Here is a 25111-nt window from a genome sequence, read left to right as displayed (position 1 = left end):
TCACTCTTGAGTTTCCTAACTAGTGATTTTTCTCCCTGAGCCTAATGCTATGTTAACTACAGACAGCATTGAGCCTGCAATGGTTGCGTCTGCACCCTTGCCAAAACCTGAAGAAGCTGAAGATTTAAAAGTAATTTTTGTTTGTTCTGGCTGGTGGTGAAAAGGGTATTTGCTGCACCTTTTCCAACGGAAGCATGCTGTAAGGGGAGGGTGAGAGGCGCAGACAACCACTTCCCCACCTCTTTCTCGTCCCAGCTGCCACGAAAGCCGCCTGGTGCATGCCTACTACGCCCTTAAAATGCCCCGGTCCATGTCGCTTTCCCGTGCCCGGCCTATCGCGATGTTACTCTCTCTAGGGACAGACGCACACCTGTGCGACACCTCCCTTACCAGGGGAAGGTTTTGAGCGGGGAAAGTACCCAATACTCCCCGCCGCAGGGACGGGCGACATTTCCGGTGCCGCTCGGCGAAGGAGAAAAAAAAAAAAGATAAAAGAAGTAAAATGAAGCCAATTTCCCGCGGGGGCCGGGGCGCGGGGGCGGCCCCGCCCAGGGGCGGTGGCTGGCGGGCGCGGCACCGCGCTGCCCCCTGCCGGCCGCGCCGCGCCGCGCCGCCGCTGCCCGCAGCCGCGCCCGCCCGCTCGCCCGCCCGCTCGCCATTGTGCGCCCCGCCCGGCGGACGGCACTGCCCCCCGCCCCTCGGCGGGCCGCCGGGCTGGCAGCCGCCGCGGCGGAGCCTGCGGGCGGAGGAGGCGCGGGGATGGAGGGCGATCGGCTGGAGAGCCCGGTGAGCGCGGGGGGGGAGCCGGGGGAGGCGGCCGCCGGGTCCGGGTTTGTCGTCCCCTCCGCTGTTGCGCCTTGCGCGGCGGGGGATGGAGGGGCGGTGGGCTGGGGGTGTGCGGCGGCAGTCTCCTCCCTGCCCGGCTGGTGCTGGGGCGGCGGGCAGGGCTGGCGCGGAGGTCTGCGGACGGAGGGGACGGGCTGCCGGAGGCACCTACACAAATCGGTCTGACCTCCTGGCGGGCGGGACGCCGAAAGCCCGAGAGGGGACGAGCGGGAGCCGGGCAGCCGGGGTCTGCGCTCGCCACTTGATGCTTCGCTGGGGTTTTGCTTGCCCTTGGCTTCCCCAGCAGATACTCCGGCCTCGGAGCGCGGTGCCAGATGGCTGTGGGGTCATTAAATTACTGAAGAGCTGCACGGATCCACGGGCTGCTCTTTGTGCGGCAAATAAATAAATAAATAAATACATACATACTGTTCCTGGCTCGAACTATTAGCCTAATGAAGTCAAGGCACTTTCAGTCCTTAAATGCGAATTACACGGCAGGAAAGCCTGTTGTTTAACCAGTCTGACACTTAATTTCTTTCTCTCTTCCCCCCCCCTCGCCCCCCCGAAAAGCGAGCAAGCAAACCGAGTTAAACGTATGGATTCCTATTGTTAAAAGTATGGTTGCTTTCTTTTCACTAGATCCTTAAGTGGAATTAAGACTACTCCCCTCCTCTCCTTTCCTCCCCTGCAATGCAGGCATGACCTAAAGATGAACTGAGTTTGCCTAGTGGCAGTGTTCATGTCAGTTGAAATGAATGTTGTCGGTGCTTTCATAAATGTTAATTGAGATTTGTTTCCAGTGTTAACCAGAGGAGTGCCTCAAACCAGCTAAAACTGCGTGCAATGATTATTCTACAGAGCTGGGGTTTGGTGACATGTAGCTGTGCAGTAGGTCTTGCTGGCTCTCGTTTTCTGCACTTACACTTGTTTTTCCCTCTTTCTGTCATGAAGGTTGCCATTAAGGGTATCGAAAGAGAGCTCATCTGCCCAGCATGCAAGGAATTATTTACCCATCCACTGATCCTCCCTTGCCAGCACAATGTCTGTCACAAATGTGTGAAAGAAATACTCTTTGCATTCGAAGACTCTTTTGCTGATGGAGGCTCTGAATCCTCTAATCAGAGTAGCCCTCGAATTAAAATCTCTTCTCCTAGCATGGACCGAATTGACAGGATTAGTAGATCAGGTAGGTATCAGAATTTTTGTGCGTTTTCCTAATTTTATGTATTCGACTGACTTAAGCTGAATGGTATCTGCATTGGTAAAATGTCTTCCCAGTATTCCTGACGCAGTTAAAGAGATGACTTAGGGATAGTGCAAGTCTTGTTCATTCTGTAGCAAGAACAATGGGAATGTTTTTAAGGACAATGCACTTTATTTCATATATAATAGATTTGTCTTTGCAGCATCCTATAAATCTTTGTTACCATTGTGTTTGTCTATTCCTGTATTTCAGTTAAATTGAGATGCAATAGCATCATGTTCAATAGCGTCGAGATGTAGATTTCAGCAATTTTATTGCCTGTCAGTAGTACTGTTGAGGTGGTTCCCTCAGGTTTCGGCCAGCCTAAATTCAGTAGTTCCAGCTTCCTTATGAGCCTCTGCAGACTTTGCAAATGATAGTTTAGTCCTACCCATTTCATTATGCTTACAATAAATCATTTTCCATAGATGATGATCATTGCACGGTTGCAGAATTGGAGGACAGGTGACTCTAAGAAGACTGCGCTAACAGTCTCTTTTAGGGTGATCTGCTCGAAGCTTTAAGGAGCACTTAGCTGTAGGAGTCCTCGTGCTCTTTGTGATACCACACTGGAAATATTCATATAGCCGTCTCTGTAATCCACGGATGAGTTGATCTGCTTTTACATAGATACATCGAAAGTACTTTGTGCACGTTATACTTCTTGAAAGAAACCTCATCTTGGCTTTCAGGCTTCCTTCTGACGTAATTATCCACTTTAAAACCACAGTCCTCAGTTCTCTGGAAGAGTCACCCACAAGACAAACCCTAAAGCTGTATCTTGCATTTCATGTGTTACTAACGTTCATCCTTCTCAGTTTTCAAAGTTCAAATGTTTTATTTCACCTGCTTCTTTTACACAACTCCTGAGTTGTTAGTGCTGGTACCCTTTTAAATCAGTTCAGTAAGCGAATGCTGTGTTTGCTGTAGCTTAGCTGGTTGAGGCTTACATGATTTGAGGGAATCCCCAAACCAAATGCCTAGTTATCTTCATTACAGTCCTGTTTTCTGGATATGGGGTGCACAGCCCCACAGTCACTGCTTAGCTCTACATACTTCAGCTTCTACTTCAGCTGCTTTCGAAGCCCGCTCTAACTGCAATGTTAGGTGAAGTTTGAATGAAGAGAGCCCACTGGTGACTGCCTTCTCCCAAATCCAAGTCTATTCCCTGTTTTCCTCAGTAAGCGTAATGTTCTGGCATGGCATTGTATGCATGGACTGAAGCAGTCACCGGTTTCCACTGCAGCTGTCTGCTGTATGTTTTTGCAACATGGACATCGGAGCGCCAGGCTGGGTGCCTGGGGAGTGGTGGACGCACCATGGGCGACCTGACCTCCCTGTGTAAACTGTGGCTCGCGAAGTGTGGGAGTATCGGCCAGGCCGTGCATGGGGAGCAGCCTGCCCGGCGCTGCCTTCAGCAGCGTAAGCAAGGCGGTAATCCTTTATCTCCCAGCAGAAGCTGCCCTCCAGCTTGCTCTCCTCCGTTGGGCAGTAGAAATAGTGATCTAGCATAACACAGCCCACGCGCAGTGCCCTGGCACCATCCGCCCTGTGCACGGAGGAGGCAGAGCTCCCCTGGGAACCTGACATTTAATTACTACTAGATTTGCAGAGTTCAATCCGCAGTGCTGCCATAGTTCTTGGCTGCCCTTCTCGCAAGGTTTAGCATTACTGCTTGGTTATGCCTTTAACAGCAGGGCAAGAAAGACCCCTTCTTGGTACTCCTGCCCCCCGAAATACATGCATGCAGGTTGTGGCAGGGGTTGTAATCTTTAAATCCACAGTAGTCTGCCGCCATCCCAGCAAACTGATGGGAAGTTATGTGTGTTAGCTCCTCATCTGACCTGCTAGTAGAGGCAGATGAATGCTTTCCTAAAGACTTCATACCTGTTTGATGAGTAGCAAGATAGTGTTGAGACTTGGAAATAATGGGCTTCCCGCTCTTCCCCAAAAAGAGAGTTGGGCAGACGCACATCACAGGAAAATTAACATCTCAAGACAGTTCAAATTTACAGAATGGAAAGCATATGGAAATGGGAGCTTTAAAGGATACATTTGGACATTCAGGTTATACTGTCTTTGCTTCTAGTGTTACAGGCGTTCTAGCTCCATTGCTATGTGGGGTGTGAGGTTTGCTCTCAGATGTTTGGTATCAGTAATGTTCAACCAGCTTGCAACTTATATTTGTACAATTCTTGTCTTGCATCTAAAGTACCCATACTGTGCATTGCCTTGCCTAATTCGTTTTGTGATCCTTAGGGGAATTTGTAATAAAATAGCTCCATAAGAGAGCAAATGTACAAGAAAATGTCCACAGTGGGGCCTCACATGTATAGCAAAAAGCCACTAGAATTTCTAGTGGGCTTTAGTAGGGCGTGTCACTGAAATCTGAATCTGAATTCTCTCAGGCTGCGTTGGTTCGCGGCACCTTCTTCGATTTTATCCGGTGCACCCTCCAGAGAGGGATCCCCTATCCACCACCCAGGGGACGCGCCTTCTAGCCGTGCAGCCCCAGCTGATGGGGGGCGTGTCACTGTCAAGACATTATTGTTATATTTGAAAATGTATATGACACCTTTCTCCTGCTGTGGGTTTTTTCTTTTTATTTATTTTTTTTTTTTAAATGTAAGGAATCCCTGCTATCTCCATGAGGAGTATCATCTATTTAAAATGATTTTGGCATTTAAATTCTTGAGATGCCAGAAGGAACTGGTCCACGTTCTGTCTTTGTTGTGCACACACAGCTTGCATTTACAAATACAGTTTATCTTAATGTAAAAAGGCTGGACCTGGTAGAACTCTTTATTTTTCAGCTGAAATGAAGTGCATGTGTTTCTTAAAATCTGATGTGTTGGTTTGAAAAAACCGAGCTGTTTTTGTTGTATGTAAAATAATTTTTTGCATATAAAGTGAAAATAAAGGATATTTCTTATTGCTAATCCATTTTCTGTAATGTTAGTGTAATTACAGTGTTGGCCAAATTAAAGCAGGTAATGTGGTTATGTTGACACTTGTGCAGCACTGATGGATGATGCAGAAACTTAATGTTTGAAATATCTCTTCCCCCTCTCCCCCCTTTGAAATATCTCACCCTCCTCCTCCCCATCTCTTCTTTCTCCCTTTTTCTGTTCTGCTTAAATACTACAGTTGTTTAGTGTGTTAGGAAATTAAACATTCTTGCCTTTCAGCCCTGCAGGAGTTTAACAGCCACAGGAGAGAAAACAGTTGATGCTTTTCATTTGAACCATTGTAAACCAATGGTGTATCTCATTTTTTATTTCTAAACAGCTTTCTGTTCATTGTTCGCAGCCTCACAGAGGAGGTCTTTTGGGTGGAGAGGTAGAAATGCTTCACTTCTTGTATTGGCTAGAGATAGTCTAGCATTTAGATCTCAAGTTAAATATTGTTGGTTAGCGTATAGCTGTTTGTCAGTGGTCAAGTCTGCAAAATGGCTTTTGCAGTGAGCAAAGGTACAGCAAAGGACTTCTATAAGGAAAGCTTTTCATTCTGTTTAACACTGACTTAAAGGTCAACTGGACTGGAATTCAATTAAGGGTTGGATTATATTTTTTTCTTGTGTGTATTGATGGGTGCAAAAATGCACGTTCTCTCTTCCCTGTAAAACAAAAACCCAACAGTCACCCCCCTCACCCCATACTTTTTAATATTCAATAGTTAACATGCTCAGGTTTCAGTAAAACTACTGTCTTACTGGTAGTGAAGCGTAATTATTAGATTGATCTTTCTAACATTTAGAGGTCATGGTTGGCCATCGCTTTTAAATGGAAACACTTTTAAATTTTAAACCGCTTTTTAAGTGGTTCTTCATTGTATCTGAAGCCACTTAATTTGATAAAGAAGATGATCATCGAAATTTACATCATGTTAATCTGAGTAGGTAGTTCTGGTTCTGGCAATTTAGCATGGTACATGTATATATGAGGAAGACTAAATATTTTAAATTGATATGTTTGTAATGTTTGGTGTGCTTAGTGACACAGTCGGGTTGAAGGCAGTGCCTCTTTGTTTTAAGTACATCTGACTTCCAGAACTGAGCTAGTCTGAGCATCTCAGCCACTGTGTGGGCTTGTTAACATAAATATTTCTGTTTTTGATGTGATGCTCTGTCAAAAACGGGGAAAAAAACCCCAAAGCTCCTTGTTGCCATAATATTGGCAGGCACATGAGAAATCCATAGAAATGCTGTGTCCTTCAAGAAAGACATGAACTGAGCTAAACACAAATCTGAATTTCACACTTGGTGGAGGACAAAGCAGCTAACCGGAAGGGGAAGTTTAAATTGCCTCGGTTGAAGACTGAAAGTGTCATAAAACAAAGATACCGTAGGACACCGCCAGAGCTCTCGGAAAGCTGTCCGTATCTGCTCTTTTTGCAGAAAACACCCTTGATTTGGGGAAGATTAAAGTAACTGAAAATAACATTTTGCAGCTACTGACTTCTCTCACTTTTTTTTTTTCTTTTCTTTCTTCCTAAAAATCCATCCAAAGCATTAACCGAGTTTGGGGGGTGGCAATATACATTTTTTTTAACTTTTATGAGAATCCAGTTGACTTTTAAAATCTTTATTTTTTGAAACTCTCACACATTTAACTTTCATGTCTTCCATAACCATAGAATTCTGGTGATACTGTTTACTTGGAAAACACAATGTTATCTGTAAGATGTCTTATCCCTTTGCAAACAATCAGCTGCAGGTTGGGCTTTTCAACATTTTAAGTGGTGATACCTCTCCTTGGGAAGAGGACTTTTAAACATTGTCTTTAGAAGACATACTTAAGATTGCTCCTTGACTTTAATCTTTGCAATCTGTATCCTAGTATTTGTGAGTTTGGAGTCTGAGCATGTGCATATGTTATGCTGATTTTTTAGTTATTGATTGAGCTATTCATTGCAAGTGGAATGGTCTGTTTACAAACCACAGTGGAAAATTTCTTGTGGTGATTCCTAGTATTTCACAAAATACATACTTGTTTGTTGTAAACCAGATTGGCAAAATGTAAAAGGCAATATGGGGAGAACCTAAATTTCCCTGAGCTGCACATCTAATACGACTATGAAATCCATGCGTTTTGCTGCTCTGGTTTTTTTTTTTGTTGTTATTGTTGTTTTTATATAAGGAGAATTCAGTTTTAGCAAACTGAACACAAGACAGATAGGCAAGATAGTGCTCCAAGTAATTTATCAGTTCATCAATGCTTTCTTTTTAAAATAAGAGTGTAGAAATCCCATAAGCAGAAAGTAGACTAATTCTTACTGCATGTTAGTATTTTAACACTCGCTATTTTAACACTCTCTAGGCAAAAAGAGAATGTTTCCATACTTTTAAGTATTGCAGTGGCAGAGCACGCCAAGAAGCTTAGAAACTTCCAGGGTTTAAAACGGGAAAAAAACCCCAACTCTAGGGGAAAAAAACCCAACCCTAGGATCTTAGAGTGCTGCCAATGAAAAGGGATGAGACATCTGAGGGTGCTCAGGACTTCCTTGATACTGGATTGCTTTCCATAAGCAGAGTGTCACCAGTCTTCGCAGAGCATGGCTCGTGATGATGGTCTCGTTTCGGTCCACCACGGGCAGAATGAAAGGCCTCCATTGGGATGCAGCTGAACTCACCTTTGAGTTAAACAAACACCCCTTCCACATCTGAGCCACTTGGGCCAGACTTCAAAAGCATGCTACCGGATACAAATTTCAGATTGTATTTTTAAACTTGACCACTGCACCATGTTTTTTTTCTCTTGTTACCTTGCTTTGTCATTGCTTGCTCTCTGCTATAGTGTACTGCTTGTAGGCAGTCCCTGTACATACGACACTGTATCATTATTTTCTTAGTTTTAGCAAGTGTAAGTACTACAGATCCTTTCCTGTAACTGTTGACTGCATGGCACTGCATGCAAAATCATCTTTTAGTTTAGGCCATTGTAGAAGTCTGCATAGAAGATCTCTCTGTGTTCCTGTGTGCAGTGCTAGCTTGGAGAATACACTGGAAATACAGTTTGTGTTTCACTGCTGTTGCTGTGCTTTGCATGTGTGTGTTGCTGTGTGTGCCAAGTTACAGGTACTGCAGGACGTGCAGTTTGGGTAATTGATTCACTTCAAGTAAGTACTAAAAAAAAAAAAAAAAAAAAAAAAAAAAATCTCTGCTTTCCTTAGCCAGAGAGTTGTATACCAGTGCCTTGTGTCACCCATACTGTTCTGTAGATGCAGGCTAGTTGTTCTGTTCAGAACCCACAGAAAGGCATGAGACTAGCTGAGTTTGAGACTGCCAGCTTGTACACACTTACTCATCCTCTGGTTGTGGCTTCTTAGCTGACGGTCGTGCATAACTACCATGGGGCACATTTCAAAGATTTTTCAAGGAACTAGTTCCTTATGAGAGTGTTGGTTTGTTTTTTTTTTTTTTTTAAGGGACTGGCAAGGGCATGCTAGGAAGGGAGGTTTTGGATTGTTGGGTGAAGCAGCCACAGGAGAGCAGCACAAGGCAAGTGTCTTTGGGATAGCATCAAAGGACGCTTCAAAAAGAAATGAAGCATCAACATTTCTGATGGGAAGATACTGACTAAATACAGATGAGAACAAATTTCCCTTTCTGAAGAAGAATTAATTTCAAAACCAAGAATTCAGCTTGAAGTCATACCTCCTTTTACAAATTTGTTAGTTTTACAATGCAGTCCTCTCAAAGGGATTTTAAAAGCATGCTCTAGCTACAGAGGATAGTTTTTTGTTTCTTTGTAAGGGGAAGCTGAGAGGATACATGTTAAGCCTAAACACTGGCTTAGCCTGCATCAGAAATATATGAAGGACTGCTTTGTGATAGTTGTGCCCTGTGAGCTCGTGAGTGAGACATGGGGATGCACTCCCTGTTTGGTAGCCTCAAGAACAATAACCTGCAAATAGCTTTTGGGTCTGTGTGAGCCATCCCCTTGATGAGGCTCCAAAGGCTCCTTAGGCTTGTGGTTTTACTTGAGCCTTTGATCACTTTATTTTGGAGAGGAGGGGAAATTTGTGCATCACTGTTTCGTAAGAGTGGAGCTTCTCTGCTGTCCCCTTTTGAAATTAAAAGAGATAGATGTACCCTGTGTAACCATGCAGATCTGTGGTTCCCCGATTCAGGGTAGAGGAGTCTCTCAGACACAATCATCTCGTCATCCCCTTTGGTGTGTGGGGCTTACTTAGCAGCCGTCCTTTATGAAGCCCATTCAGCAAGCACCAAGTCAGCCTCTGCATATTTTGACGAAATGATTTGGCTGAGAGTTCATACTAGCAATATCTAGTTCTCTTGTTTTCCTCTTTATTTTTTTAGGGTGCCTCTTGGGATGAGCCAGATAAGTTTGACTCAGCCAAAACAAACTTCAGGGAGCTCAAAGTTGGTTATATTTGTCTGGGAATAACTAGTCTCGCTCTGGGAATAAGCATCTTTCACTTCAGTATGTTACAAAGCTCTTGCTTTCTATATGGGCAGCCAGTTAGCTGGTTGCTGGAAGGTTTTGTGTTTATTGTTTTGAAAGGCTGCAGCTTGAGTGCATCCAAAACTATATGAAGACGATAGGATTGGAACAGCTAAATTCATCTTAATATAGAATAAAGTTTTAGAGTAGTAGTTTGTAATGTCCCCTCGACTCAGATGTTACACTGCCTTGTAATGGCAAATGTTATTACACCCTCTTTGGCTTGGCAGACTGCATATGAATTGGTATTGTACTCATTTGGACAATGTGCTACGATAGTTTGGAATTGGTTCATAAATTCCTGTGCTTCTTCCTTTAAAATCTAAACCTCTTCTGTTTATGCTCCTCCTAAATCAGGATTTGGTGTCTACACAGGCAGAAAACGCAATTCACTGACTCCTAGATCAAGTCTATTTCCTTGTCCGGGTTGCCAGCGGGATATTGATCTCGGAGAACGTGGCATCAATGGCTTATTTCGCAACTTTACTTTGGAAACCATTGTGGAAAGATACAGACAGGCAGCCAGGGCAGCCGTTGCTATTATGTGTGATTTCTGCAAACCTCCACCTCAAGAGTCCACAAAGAGCTGCATGGACTGCAGTGCCAGCTATTGCAATGAATGTTTCAAAATACACCATCCTTGGGGAACTGTGAAAGCCCAGCATGAGTATGTAGGACCAACCACCAACTTCAGACCCAAGGTAAGTATACCGTATCTTACAGAATTTGCGTTGCGGCATTCACATATAGCTTCAGACGTATATGTGCAATGGTAGTTGCTTTTTAGGACTGCTGTTGCTTTATTGACTATTGCTGTTATTTTTTGAGTGAACCATAAGCTTTTGTTCTTGTTGATGCTGAAGTGGTCATTGAAGAGGACATTCAGAAGATACTTGAAGGGGACCCTAAAAATATGGATTTTTTTACTTTGGGGAATGGATTGTGTTATTTGTGATTTGGGTCTTTTTTTTCTTTTTTTGGTAAGACTTAATGATATTGAACATCTAGAATAGCAATGCTTTTCCCTAAAAGTCAGGTCAAGGAGGATGCCTGTGTGTGGTAAACTTATAAAACCCAACACAAGTGACCTCCCCCCTGTCCCCTTAAGGCAGGTTCCCTTTGGGTGTTTTGTGCCTGAACTTGATCCATCACAAAGCATCTTCTTTCTCTCCTCCTTCCTTGCATCTAGCAATAGCAAAGGGAGCAGTTCAGGTCTCCGTTGTTATTACACCCTGTTATTTTTTTTTAGCTATTGCAGAAGACAAAAATGTAATGGCAAGTTTTCTACTTTACACAGTGCTGCTGCTGCTGCATTCAGACAAAACAGAGTGATTGCAGAGTGCCTTTAGCTTTGTTTCTCCTGCTAAGTGTGGTGCAGAACATGGCAGTGCATTACTGAATTTCAGTTACATGACGGGAGGAATTGTCACAGCTGCCATCTCTCTAACAAAGGACACGATATGTCTTCCTGTCCCAGCACTCTGCGTGCCTGTGGCCAGTGACCTCACTGGAGGTCCCGCAAATACCGGAAATTCAAGGAGTCCTGATTAATTTTGATTGAATTAAGTAGACTTGATTAATGTCCAGTGCATGAGAAGCTCTTGACTGGTGGTGTACCTTCTTTCTGAGGCTGGAAAAATTTAAGCCTCAAAAGTTAGCAAGCCGGCAGATAGTGAACATCCAGAAGTCCACTCATGCCATTTTTCTTGAGTCTAACACATTCATTCCAGTTAAGAACAAGCATATGCTCGATGTGCTTTAAAACACGCTAGCACACGGCTGTCTTTGTGAAATGTCCCTTTATTGGATAAACGAGTAAAGTGAAAATTTACATGCCGTCTTCCAGCTCTTGATGTAAAATGCTGTACAGCTCCTTAAAAACTTTGATTACATGGTATCTAAACCCTCGCTGCTGCAATGTTGCCACTTAAAAATAAAAAAAGGCATCTTGTGATCCTTGTGTACTCTCAAAGGTACCATATATTGTTACACTACATGCAGACTGAATTTGGGTTTAAAAGTCAGTAGTTGAATTCTGTTGAAGCAGAGCAAAAGCGAGAAGAGTGGTTTAGCTCATTCTGACCTTGATGAATCAAGTGTGTGCACCTGTGTGGGATTTAGCTTTTTCAAATTGTATGTGAAGACAGATGTACCATTTTAAAAAAGAAAAAAAAAAAAAGAGAAAAACACAGTATAGTTAAATCAACTATAGATAGATCTACTTTGTAGAAAAACTTCCCAACAACAGTAAACTGATCTTTACTGTGCTAATATAGACTTTTTTTGACAACTGTTTGAGCTTAATATAAAGACGGTGCATTTTTCATTGCACTGCATTGTTAAGACCTGAACTGAATGCATGGAGTATTTGCTGGTCTCCTAAACAATGTTCCCAGTCATCACTTTAACTTACAACCAGACTGGAGAGCACTGTGTAACGTGTGTGGTGGGGATGGGAGAAGCATGTACTGGGCTGACTGTTCTTGAATTTTGAGAGAACTAGACAAGGTAATCTGCTGAACTCTTCTGTCTCTATCTTGCAGACTAATTCTTGCTTAGGAGATGAATAAAAATACGTGGTTTCTGTTAGGTGTGACAGTGCACTGCTGTGGAAAAAGTACTTCCACAGACTAACAGCGTGACTTCAGTTTTTGGAGATGTCTGCCCGCACAACTGATTTTCCTGAAAGTTTCCTTTTTTTTTTTTTTTTTTTTTTTTTTTTAATCTAGCAGTCGATGACAATGGGCTACCTTACCACATACTCCGCTTAATGATAGTCTTATGTGCTAAGGCACTAGTGAGACTGGTGTCTTTGGCCTTTTCACCATAGCCTGAGATAACATTTGGGGCTTGAGAATTGGTTTCAGAGATGGTCTGCAATTTTAGCTTAGTGTGTCCGTATTTATGCTACTCACAGTTCTCTTTATTTGTGCCCTTTCCTGTCTTTTTTTTTTTTTGCGTGCGTGCGTGTGTGTGTGTTGACTATTGGCACTGCTGTCGTCTTATTCTTCTCCTTGACATGAAACTGAAAAGCTTCCTCAAGACCCCTTCTTTGGTAACATGGAATAGACGGACCCAAATGACCTCACCCTGATTTAGATGGTTTTATCTGTTCCTTGAGCTTGGAGTTGAGCACCACTTTTTTTTTTTCCTCTTCAAGCAGTTATTTTAACATGTTCAGTTCTTGAAAGATGATTTTTTAGCGAACACCAGTTTTTTTACAATGCTGTTTAAGCTGATACTGGAATTAGCGCTCAGCGTGAACAACTCGCAATTGGAGTCAGACAGAAAACCTGAAACAGTGGAGCCTTTTGTCTTTAAACTGACTGTGACTGGTGGTGGCGGCTGCATTTTGTTTGTTGCTCCAAGAGCAATGGCTGTATGGCTGATCCAAGTGTATCTTAGATTTAAATCATTACAGTATTACGTGAACCCTTGCTTTAAGAAACAGTTCATAGCCATTTCAAGAGAGAGCTGAGATGCTGGCATGTACATGGTTAAATTTAACAGGGTGGGTGTGTTACATATTGCATTTACACCTCTGAATGGGAGTGTAGGGAGCTTGAGGCATGCAAACAACTGCATGGATTAGCTAAAGGTTGATTGCAGTTGATTGCAGTATGGAGGATAAGTAATGTGTACACAGACATTGCTACAGGTTTACTAACTGTAAACCTTATGAAACTGTGTGTTTATCCTGGCTTTCACTGGCATGGACAAATATAAAAGGTGGAAGACAAAGTGAATATAAAAAATGCACTGATGGAATCAGATGCTGCTGTGGGATGATTGAGTGTTTTGATGGTTTGCTGAGCATCTCAGTTTTTGGAAGTACACTGGCATTCTCTCTGCTATCTTTTTTTTTTTTTTTTTTTTTTAGATTTTGATGTGTCCAGAACATGAAATGGAGAGGGTAAACATGTACTGTGAAATCTGCAGAAGGCCTGTTTGTCATCTTTGTAAACTGGGTGGATGTCATGCAAACCATAGAGTAACAACCATGAGCACTGCCTACAAAACCCTTAAGGTAAAAGTAAATATTGTTGGACCTGGCCTTAAGAAGGGGAAGGGTACTGAGCTGCTGCTGTAAGGGCAGACTCCCTTTGGCAGGAAGCCAGGATGTGTGTGTAGAGGACACTGAACTAGTCATGAGGCGTTCTGCTGTGCAACATCTGTTAATGCATATATTAGTGTGACATAGTGCACATCTGAGAAACTAAACTATATTTTCTATAGGGCTTGAAACATAACCCCTTAAAAGTGCTTCCACCTTATTTTAGCCAACTGTACAGTAGTACTGACCAATGCAGAAGGTTTAAGCAGTTAATACTTTACAATCTAGCATTTACCTCTGAATGTTCAGGTAAGTGTCCTTGTGGCTTGGGTTAGCTGATACTTTAGAAGCACTCCTGAAAAATTTGCATCTGAAGTATCTGTTGGGACCTTGTATGTTTCTGAAGCTGCATAGCTGTTAATTCCTAAGCACAGTACAACAGGGAAGACTTGCAAACATTGCTTTGTTATTAAAGAATGATTGCTGCTACTGCCTCTTGTTCCTTTTCTTCCTCTCTTGCTCACCGGAAAAAAAAAAAAAAAAAGGGAAAAAAAAGGGGGGTGGGGGGAAGGAAAAAGGGAAAAAAGGAAAACAAAGGGGAAAATAAAGGAAAAAAGAAAAAAAAAAGGGGGGGGAGGAGGGAGGAGGGGAAAAAAAAAAAAAAAAAGACCAGTGTGCCTTGTGCTTTTTGGCCTCCTCGCCTGTACAGCTGTTAACTCTTGCAACTAAGGAGGTGCAGAGGCACTCATAAGTTCATGCTTTGAACCACTCATTTTTCTAGCAAATCTGACTATAAATGAGTTAATAACTAACAAGGCTTTTCTGTAAGTTTAAGTAACATCCTGAAGCCTCATGTTCCTAGCCTGAGAGGGTGACTCCTGTGGCTTGGGAGGAATGAGCCAGCTGAGGCTGTTACCACTTGTCCTTAGAGGCTTTGCCCCCAGTCCTGCTCACAGCAGTGGCCTGATGCCCCTGTGCAGTCATCGCAGATCACCGAGCAGTTCTCTGCAGGGTTGCTGTTCGTAACTGCTGGCAGGCTGTTGTCCTTGTAACTAGATAAACCAAGTGCTAGCTGGATGACCTGCCTTTGCTGGTGATCAGTTTGGATGCGATACCCTTGTTCTGTCAGCTTGCTGTTTTATTTTACCAGGAGAAGCTTTCAAAAGATGTTGAGTACCTCATCAGTAAGGAGAGCCAGGTGAAAGCTCACATCACACAGCTGGATCTGCTACTGAAAGAAACAGAGGTAAGAGTGGCTTGTGGGTTGTCTGGGGCTGGCCCTTGCAGGGGCATAGCAGGGAGTCAAACTGTTTTCAGTGAAGTGTTTCAAATCTTTTTGTTTTTTTCAGTTAGCCAGTAAACCACTTTTTGTACAGTTTGTGTTAGTCCTGAATCACACACGGTAAGACCTAGTCCTGATAGTGTGGGAAATTTGGGCAACATACAGAGGGAATTTAAGTTTTGGGTGCTGCTGTAAATTTAATTGAAATAAAGCTTATTTAATACGTTAGTCAAAGAGAGGTGGGTTAGACTTACAGCTCTTGTGTATTAATGGTGCTGCCCAATTTACACTGTCTGCTTACATTGAGGTTGTTGCAGTAAGGTCAGAATTAAGGGCAAAATCTCCCTGACGAAGAGTCAGAGCTGGGGGTATGCTCACATACAAGCTGAAAAAACATAATGACAGAAATTGCAGGAGCTCATGGCCCTGCCCGTATCTTGATACAGACTGTCTTCGTGCTTTGTAGTTCCTTTTACCCAGGGCACTAGTCAGAGCTGGCACTACGGTTCTGAGAGCATATGTGAGAAACTGGGCTGGACCCCCAGTTCCAGGTGATTGGGGAAGATGGAAGAGCACCTAGCACTTAGGCATGCAGACTTCAGAGACTGACCTGCTTTTATAGTGCTTTTCCATGAGCTGTTTGGACAAATGCCCTGCATAACTCAAGACGTAATCAGAGGAATACTTTCCTGCTCTTCATTCTCAATGTTAAGATAGTAAATGCTTACAAGCTTGGGTGCAGTGTAGATCATGTTTTCAGTGCTGGAGAACATAACAAAGCTCGTTAGTCCTGTCTGTCAAACAGATAACTAGATTGCTGTGATATCTTCAACAACCGCAAGTAAGTTTCTGTACATGGCCACAGTGCTGTGGAGTCTGTCTAAAACGTCTTTTTGTTCCCTCCTAGTGCAACAGTGAAAGAGCTAAAGAAGAAGCATCTCACAGTTTTGAGAAATTATATCATGTCCTGGAAGAGAAGAAATCTGCAGCTCTGAGGGCAATTGAAGTTTCTAAGAATTTAAGGCTGGAAAAATTGCAAACACAAGCAGAAGAATATCAAGGGCTCCTGGAAAATAATGGCCTTGTAGGATATGCTCAAGAAGTGCTTAAAGAAACTGATCCATCTTGTTTTGTTCAAACAGCAAAACAACTTCATGTCAGGTATCTTAATTATCTTCTGTTTGAGGTACAGGTACTGTTCCAGGATGTCTGGTCAGTCATATTCTTTTGACACCTGCTAGCAAAGTACTGAATGAAGTACCTTGTATTGGAGAGGCTCAGAGGTCGTCCCGGTACCATTCAGTAGAAATTACTATACTACACTGTGCGTTAAGAAACAGCCTACAGGAGGGGCTCCGTCCTGGGAGTGCCTAGCCTTGTTCAGCAGGACTGCAGTGGAGGGGTAGCTCATTCAGCTCACTGACACATTCCTTTGCTCAGAGATTGTATCGGAAATTTGCATGTTAATCTACGAGGTCTCTTCTGGCTTTAAACTCTTTGATCTTGATAGTTGTTCTCCTTTAGCCCTTCACACCTATTTTGTTCTTTGAACATAATGCCCCAAATTGTTGAAATGCTCTGCCAACTGAACTATTACCTGTTTATTATCTTTACAAAAGGCCTTTAAATTTTGGGAGAGACAGAGATTCCTGGGAGACATCACTAAGTACATGAAAACAGAGCATTTTTTAAAGCAAAAGCTAGCATTTTTATTTTAAGGAATGCACACATGTATTCCTTCTTCTCTCTTCTGCCATCCCTCTGTTTCTGTGCTTTCAGAATACAAAAAGCCACTGAATCTCTGAAGAGCTTCAGGCCAGCAGCTGAAACTACTTTTGAAGACTTTGTGGTGGACATAGCCAAGCAAGAAGAGATCCTTGGTGACTTGTCCTTCCATTCCAATGGTAAATTGCGAGAGCATCAGGTCTTTCTTGAGTTATGGCTTTAAGGGCTTCTCTGGAAAGAGGCAATATGTTGGCAGGGCTGCAGTTGCAGAACTCAGTCTTGTGACTTGCATTGTCCCTTCTGTCTCCGTGATCCACTAGGCATTACCTGGCAGCAATGCTAGTTTCAGCTTTGATAAAGAAGCTAAGATGCCATCGCATTCAGTACCAGTTTACGTTGCCTTCCAAAATATTTTAGTTAAGTAATAACTAGGTCTTCCTAAACGCTTTTTGTTGCATGACAGAAAAGAATAGGTCTTTATATGGTTTTTTTTAGTTGCCAGCAAAATAAACAATACTACTTTCAAAGTAAAAAGAGAAAGTAAGGGATTTATTTAAGTGCATGAACAGAAACATCCTCATCTGCACTCTTTAACTGAGTGAGTCAGATTTCCCACACACACATACAGACACTGTGCTATGGCCACTCAACAAAGGGCTCGTATGGTTAATTCTAAAACACCATGTATCTAAATTTGAGGTTTTTTTCTCCTGAATCTCTGGCATTCCAGGTCTAGAAATACCAGAAATCAATGAAGAACAGAGCAGAATGTACAACAAAGCTCTGATCAGTTGGGAATGCCCTGGGAAGACCGACTCAGCTGATATCTATGTTCTCGAGTATCGTAAGCTTGATAGAGAAGAGGAGAGTGCAACGTGGCAGGAGATCGAAGTTTGCAGCAAGAGCAAAGTAATATCTGATCTTGATGACAACAGCAGCTATGCCTTTAGAGTTCGAGGATATAAAGGGTCCATCTGTAGCCCTTGGAGCCGAGAAGTTATTTTGCGTACGCCTCCAGCTCCAGGTATTGGGTTTTCTTATGTCCACAAGGTGCTGAATCTGTGTCTCTTGGTGTTAAGAGCTGTAGGTGGTTTCCAGTAGCTCCCAGACTTCTACTATACTGTTACCTGTTGCATAAATATTTAGAAGCACTCTTAACAAACAGGTTAAGTAGGTAGCATACTGAGACTATGTTAACTTGCATGACGTTCCTGGTAGCCTTTAAAAGTGAGAAATTCTAATGCCAGTGTGACTTAAAATGTAGTTTATAAGATTGGAAGGCCAAATACTTAACTAAGAGGAAATTTTTTGGGATACTGTTTTTCAGTTTTCAGTTTTCTTTTTGATGACAAATGTGGGTACAACAGTGAACATCTCCTGCTGAACCCAGGAAGAACCTCTGTGGAAAGTAGGGCTGGATTTCCTCTACTTCTGGGATCTGAGCGCATGCAGGTCGGATGCTACACAACCCTGGATTACATCATTGGTGACACTGGGATTGCCAAAGGGAAGCACTTCTGGGCCTTTCATGTGGAAGCCTATTCGTACCTGGTGAAAGTGGGAGTTGTTTCTAGCAACAAGATACAGAAATTATTCCATAATACCAATGATGTGACCAGCCCAAGGTAAATTGCAGACTCTTGCTTAATACATGTTTTTTATAAGGAGATGGCTTTTTAAAAAATAAATTAAGAACGAGTCTGGTCTCAAATAGTAAACAAGGTGAACGTAAGCAGTGGAAAGTGGCTTGAAGGTTATGGTGTAAGCAGGTGGTCCTGTTCATCCCCTACTATTAGTAGAAAGATGTTCTAATTATCCAGAGTCCTATTTTCTTTCTTTTTGGTAAAGAAATCAGGTTCCTATAGATGTCAAGATATGTCAGTTAAAGCAAGAAGGTAAAAAAAGCATCAGTTGCAAGATTGAAGCAATGCTTAGTTGTCAATAGTTAGATTCTACCTTAATTCCCTTAGCATACTAGGTTTGGCAGCCATTCAGAGGTACAATGTTCACTGTGCATATCTGTGTACTTTGCTGTAGCTTGCGTCATGGTGGATTCCAAATCACTGTGTTATCCCAGGCTATACACTTGCATACGTTACTGGAGTGCTACTGAGCACGAGCCAAAGTACAGTGGACAAACCCACAAAAATATTACCAGCTCTCAATTACAATTGTAGTAAGCCTGGATGTGTCTAGGAACTGCAGGCTGGGAGGCTATCTGCTGGAGACTCTTAACTTTTTCAGGAATCTAACAAATATATTGGCTTCCTCCTGTATAACATACTGAAAGTGTAGAAATGCTAATGTCTTGAGCTGCTTAAAGTCAGATGGAGCGTTTTTGCAAAATGAGAAATTAGATCCTGATTTCTTTTTCCTTATCCACACAACTATCTGGGAAACTTTAGCTGACACACATCCAGCCTCCCCCCAAACACCCCAAAATGCAAACCTAGCTAGGGATTGTCTGCACAGAAGAATGCGTGCTTCTCCAGTCTCTCTTCATCTGGGGACAGAAGTAGGGGGAAAAGTGTGTAGACTGAACAAATCCGGCTACAAACTTTCCTCAGTAACCAGCTGGGAAACAGGAGTTCAGAGAAGCCTCCAGACAGAGCACTTTTAAAAACAAAACAAAACAAAACTTAAACCACGGCTTTTTGTGTTGTGAATTTTAAAGACAATGTAATACAGCAGCAGCATGGAAAACTCATAGGACAACAGTAATGTTAAACATATTTACTGCTGTCATTTAACATTATGTAAATAAAGTTAAACATATCTTGTCTGCAATGATTAGTCATATTCGCTAAATTACTTCTCAAGTTAACTAATTTACTATACCTGTAGGTTCATTAACGATTGCCTGGCATGAGCGCATTTAGATACATCCACTCCTTAGTAAAGCCTTCTGTGGTTTTAGTGTTTAGCTGTTATTAGTTGTTTGAAGTGGCCCAAGTGAGTGTTCTCCACCTACTAAATGCGTCTTCCTTCCTGGCTTAGGTATATTTTTACCCACAAGGTTTTGCGGGTGATTGTGTGGTGTTACTTATCTTACAAAAATGTTTTCTCCAGTTCACATCACTGATCCCACTTCAGAATTTGACAAAAGCAAATGGTTGTTTTTCTGTTCTAGAAATGAACAAGACAGTGGTCATGACAGTGGGAGTGAAGATGCCTTCTTTGACTCATCACAGCCTTTCACACTGGTCACTTTAGGCATGAAGAAGTTCTTTATCCCCACGACACCTGCTGCCCCCAAGGATCCAGCGAGCAGAATCCTTCCCCTGCCGTCATGCTTGGGCATCTGCCTTGACTATGACAAAGGCAAGGTGGGGTTTTACGACGCAGGCTGTATGAAATGCCTTTATGAGTGCGAGGTGGACTGCTCTGGCATAATGTACCCAGCATTTGCCTTAATGGGTGGTGCGGCAGTTCGTCTTGAGGAAGCTGTCACAGCAAAGTATGGAGAGTACCACGATGACATCTAGTGCAGTAATCTCTTCCCATTGCTGTTCTGAGATGGAAGATGAGTGCAGAAGAATTCTACCTTAGTTTTCAGTCCTGATTAATTACATTCTACCTACATGTTGCTCACAAGCCTCTGGGCCATGCTTTTTTAAAACAAACGATCCAGACGCTTCCCACATGAGTGGGAAATGTTCTTCCAGGAACTCTCCTGCCTTTCTCCTGATCTGTGCGATGCTGTTCTCCACAGACTTTCTTCCCAGGGGGAAGCAGGGAAGAAGTTTGACTAGCAACCAAAATTATTCTTCAGGGGTAGAAATCTGCCTTTTATGTAACTTGAATCTTTACCTAGTCAGTTTTGCATTTAATGACGTCAAAGCTGACAGTGTGTGATTGCCATTCTCCTTTTAAGAAATCTGCCTGAATGCCTCTGAGGGGTTAAATGCTTTCCAATTAACCCCTGAGTACCAGGGGCTGGGCCTTTCAGCATGAAATAACATTTGCAAAAACACAACGTAAAGCAGGGAGAAAGCAGAACTGCAGCTGAACATTTAGGTTGTATTGGGAAAGAGGAGGGTAAACTAGAATCTGATTGCATGTCATACCTTTAATGTGACTGTAAGCTAAAACTCGAATTCTGACACCTGGTTTCATATAGTTGCTGGCATAATGGTAAGTTTCTTTACTCTTTCAGGCTTTTACTATAGGCTATATAAAATATATAAAGTGCAATTTGACCTTAAACATCAGACTTTAGAGTCCAAAATCAGAAGTGTTTGCATGTGTGAGTAATAGTACCTGGTATTTAGGCAAAAGCAAATGAGTTATTGACATGAGTAATAATGTGTGAACTTTTAAAAAAAATCAGGTATTTCTTTTCATATTGTTTCTAAGTTAATTTTTTGATCTAGTAGCAGCTTGGTTTTTTAGTAAGAATATGAAAACTGCACTGATTAAGTTTTGAGACCCAATTTCTGCCTTAAAGGATGTCTCCCCTCAAATTTCTGTTCCTCTCATGTTAAAAACTATGACATAGTAGTTTATCATAGAATCATAGCAGCACAGAATGGTTTGGGTTGGAAGAGACCTTTAAAGATCATCTAGTCCAACTTCCCTGCCATGGGCAGGGACCTCTTTCACTAGATCAGGTTGCTCAGAGCCCCATCCAACCTGGCCTTGAACACTTCCAGCCATGGGACATCCACAGCTTCTCTGGGCAACCGGTTCCAGGGTCTCACCACCCTCATCGTTAGAAATTTCTTCCTTATATCTAATCTAAACCTAGCTTCTTTCAGTTTAAAACTGTTGACCCTTGTCCTGTCACTACAGGCCTTGGTAAAAAGTCTCTCTCCATCTTTCTTTTAAGCCCTCTTTATGCATTGAAAGGCCACAATGAAGTCTCCCTGGAGCCTTCTCTCCTCCAGGCTGAGCAGCCCCAACTCTCTCAGCCTTTCTTCACAGGAGAGGTGTCCCAGCCCTCTAACCATTTTTGTGGCCCTCCTCTGGACCCACTCTGTGCTGGGGGTCCCAGAGCTGGGTTCAATACTCCAGGTGGTGTCTCAAGAGAGCAGAGTGGGAGAATCACCTCCCTTGCCTTGCTGGCCACCCTTCTTCCTATGCAGCCCAGGATACAATTGGCTTTCTGGGTTGCAAGCACACATTGCTGGTTCATGTCCAATTTTTCATCCACCAGGATCCCCAAGTCCTTCTCTGCAGGGCTGCTCTCAATCCCCAGGTCTGTTTTGATACTGGGGATTGCCCGTACCCAGGTGCAGGACCTTGCATGTGGCATTGGTGAACCTCACAATGTTCATATGGGCCCACTCCTCAAACCTGTCAAGGTCCCTCTGGATGGCATCCCTTCCCTCTAGCAAATGAGCTGAACCACTCAGCTTCATGTCATCTACAAACTTGCTGAGGGTGCACTCAATCCCACTGTCTCTGTTGTTAATGAAGATATTAAATAATAATGATGCCAGTACAGACCCTTGAGGGACCCCACTCATTACTGGTTTCCACTTGGACATTGAGCCATTGACTATAACTCTTTGGATGTGGCCATCCAGCCAATTCCTTATCCATTGAATAGTTCATCCATCAACCCCATATCTCTCCCATGTAGAGGTAAGAATGGGGGGGATTGTATCAAAGGCCTTACAGAAGTCCAGGTAGATGACATCCCTAGCTCTTCCCTTGTCCACCGATGCAGTCACTCCATCACAGAAGGCCACTAGATGAGTCAGGCATGATTTGCCCTTGGTGAACCCGTGTTGGCTGTCTCTAATCACCTCCCTGTCTTCCATATGTTTTGACATATCTTCCAGGAGGATCTGTTACATGATCTTACTGGGCACGGAGGTAGACTGCATCTGTTTATAGAAATCTACATAAAAAAACATTTGGGTACTTGCACTGTTAACTTGTGTTGTGGAAAAAAAAGGATCTAAAGTGAAGGATGTTTCTAATACATACTTGGTGCTTTCTAATTTGGGGATATGCTTTCTAATTTGGGGATAGTGTTGCATCTTGATGAATGTGTGTGAAGTATGCTTACTAAGTACATGTATACAGCTGTAGAGCTATGAAATGGGACCTGAAAATCACAATATGCTTAAATGAATGTAGGTCATAGTGCAAAACCTTTGTGTGCTTTGCTGTCTGAACTGTTGTAGTGATCTGACCTGGAGTCTACCCCTCCCAGTGTCCTCTCTCCTAACTAAGCCTCTGTCGAGTGGCCACTGTCAGAAGAAACTGGCAGAAATAGTAATTGGCAGAAATGTCATCTGCGCCAAGGTGAGCATGACAGCCCTTTCGGGGCTAGAAAGGCCCAGCAAGGGCAACCTCTTGTCTAGGTCTCACCCGCAAATGTTTCTGCCTTAGTAAGGCTGTGTGGAAGTATGTTCCACAGCTTCATTGTGTGCTTGTGTGAGAAACACTTTCATCTCCCAGGCAGCAGGTGTGAAGCAGTGTGTATCTTCTGGAAATTTCTCCTGCAGGAGAAGTGGCAAATTGTCCCTCGCTAGTTATCGTTTAGGTCATTTCTTTTTTTTACAGATGGTTATCATAGCCTTTCTTTCCCATTGTGTCCTCCCCTTTGCGTTTCCTCTTGCTGGATGGAAGCCATTCTGTACTGGTGAGCATCCTGCCGCCCCTCTTTCTCCTCTTGCCTTCTGAAGCTGACCGAAGGAGCCTTCCATAGAGACACTCTGTTGCTGTGAAGGATGACAAAATTCTGGGTTTTTCTTCTTTCCATAGTCCTAAAACCGTATTTGCCTTTTTGGTCGATACCGAATATTAAGCTGATGTTTACAAACTTTCTTCTGCAGTGTTTTCCACACAATCCTGATGGTTAGTTGTAAACAAGCTGTGCACATACAGGGTTTCCCCACCTTCTGTGTTATTTTGCATTTGTTAATGCTGAGTTTCATCTGCTCATTTACCTAGTCACTTAGTCCTGAGAGCCTCCTGCAGCTCTTCAGTCACTTCTAGACTTGAGCGTTCCTGAGTAGCTTCGTAGGTAACAGAAACGTGATTATTATTTTGTTTCCTTGCTTTTCCAGATCTTGGAGCAACCTAAGTTGTAGTAAGACACAGAAAATCTCTTTCTGCTGTTAAAATTTATTCTTCCTTCCACTTTTTTTTTTTCCTCATCATTTATTAAACCATTATTAGCCAGTCAAGCACTGAAAACTTTTACATGTTAGCAAGACGACTCATGTTCTTGTATGTGTGAGCCCAGTAGTCAAATAAGCCCAGGAGATAGGATTCTCTCTTCAGTAGCTGTGACTCCCATTGTTTCATCACCATTTGTCTGTTCATCTACCAAACCTAGTATTGGCTTAAAGCTATAGATTATAGGGTTGAACTTTCCAGTTTCTTGTTCCCAGACCAAATCTCCTTCCACAGACAAATCTATCATTTTTGATTCCTCTGTTTCAGAAACTGGTCTAAATTACAAGTTTTATGTCACAGTTAGCACTTCACAGTTCCACATTTGGATTCTTTATAAGCATCTGGACCAATATCACCAGGCTTTGGCCTTTTGTTACTTTATGGAAATATTCATAAACTGAACACTGTATCTTAGATATGAAGACAGTCCCTCAGACTCATTTATTTTTAAAAAAAGATTAAATTTTACTAGTTTGAGAATATAGAAGTAAGAAATTAAAAATTTAGCATTTTTTTTTTTCCTACTATAGCTTTATCTTACATTCATTTAAGATGTGCTCTGCTATGCAATTACTTATTCTACTGGACAGAGACTGATGCTACTTTAAACATTTATCTACCTTTTGATATGTCTGTATTTATCTCATTCTGAGTTTAAAAATTGATTTGGTTTTTGGTGTTACTTGAATACTTAGGATGCATACATTACAGTACTCTATGGTGCTTACTCCAGCTTATTAAATAAAAACCCACACTGTCAGAGGCACTGACAACACACTGTCAGTTTTTTTTCCACTACAATGGAAGTGTCACCTTTCAGAAATACAGTTCAGCAGTACTTGCCTATCCAGATACTTATTTTTCCAGAACAAGTTTCTTCCTACGATACAGCACTTTACAATGTAGACAAAGCTAAGAATGGTGTGGTATTGTGTGGATCTTTGTGCAATATAGCTGTTTGGTGACTACTGTGTGATTTGCAAAGCTCCATGCAGGTGTGAATCATGTAGACACTCTTTAGATATCTAAAGCTTTAACAAAAAGGCCTTGTTTAAAAATATTCTGAAATGTAAATGTGATGTCTTTTTTTTTTTAATAAAAGCTGAAAATACAGTAGTTTGGTCATTCACATTATTACATCCCAGCTCTGAAGTACCCTGGTTGAAATATTTCTTACAATAGATGACAACAGGTGACTTGTGGGGAGAAAGCACTGCTTTTGGTTCTCAAGTCAGCCCACATACCAGTACCTCTAATTTTAAGAGGACTAAAGAGTCTAGTTTGGGCTAACTGTCACATCAGGCTTTTACTTAAGATGCTGATGTTAGGAACTTGTCTGCCTGAGGCTCCCTCTCCAGGCAGAGGAGGAGAATGTGTGT

At 42.5% G+C, this 25111-nt stretch overlaps 1 protein-coding gene across 2 annotated transcripts; it reads left to right on the top strand.

The window, feature by feature from the left end:
- The first annotated feature begins 720 nt into the window (after positions 1–720).
- On the top strand, positions 721–24778 carry TRIM36 (tripartite motif containing 36). Of its 2 annotated transcripts, none has more exons than XM_082337083.1 (10): positions 721–786; positions 1780–2014; positions 9913–10238; positions 13418–13564; positions 14742–14837; positions 15781–16034; positions 16653–16777; positions 17329–17622; positions 17926–18223; positions 19729–24778. In XM_082337083.1, exons 1-10 carry the CDS (start codon positions 760–762, stop codon positions 20081–20083), a joined length of 2157 nt encoding a protein of 718 aa, XP_082193209.1. In that variant the 5' UTR covers positions 721–759; the 3' UTR covers positions 20084–24778. The 2 variants fall into 2 exon arrangements, with proteins under 2 accessions (XP_082193209.1, XP_082193208.1); XM_082337082.1 differs by having other exon boundaries at positions 9895–10238.
- Positions 24779–25111: the final 333 nt, after the last annotated feature.

The sequence above is a fragment of the Platalea leucorodia genome (genome assembly GCF_965183815.1).
Source record: "Platalea leucorodia genome assembly, chromosome: Z".
NCBI classification, from domain to species: Eukaryota; Metazoa; Chordata; class Aves; order Pelecaniformes; family Threskiornithidae; genus Platalea; species Platalea leucorodia.
The sequence above is the reverse complement of the archived record's forward strand: the minus strand, read 5'-3'. Positions and strand labels throughout refer to the sequence as shown.

Excerpts from the sequence above, each read along its gene's own strand:
- TRIM36 (XM_082337082.1), top strand. The coding sequence starts at position 760 with ATGGAGGGCGATCGGCTGGAGAGCCCG. Across the intron at positions 13,565-14,741 it reads CTGCCTACAAAACCCTTAAG|GAGAAGCTTTCAAAAGATGT; the intron begins GTAAAAGTAAAT and ends TTATTTTACCAG. Across the intron at positions 16,778-17,328 it reads CTTGTCCTTCCATTCCAATG|GTCTAGAAATACCAGAAATC; the intron begins GTAAATTGCGAG and ends CTGGCATTCCAG.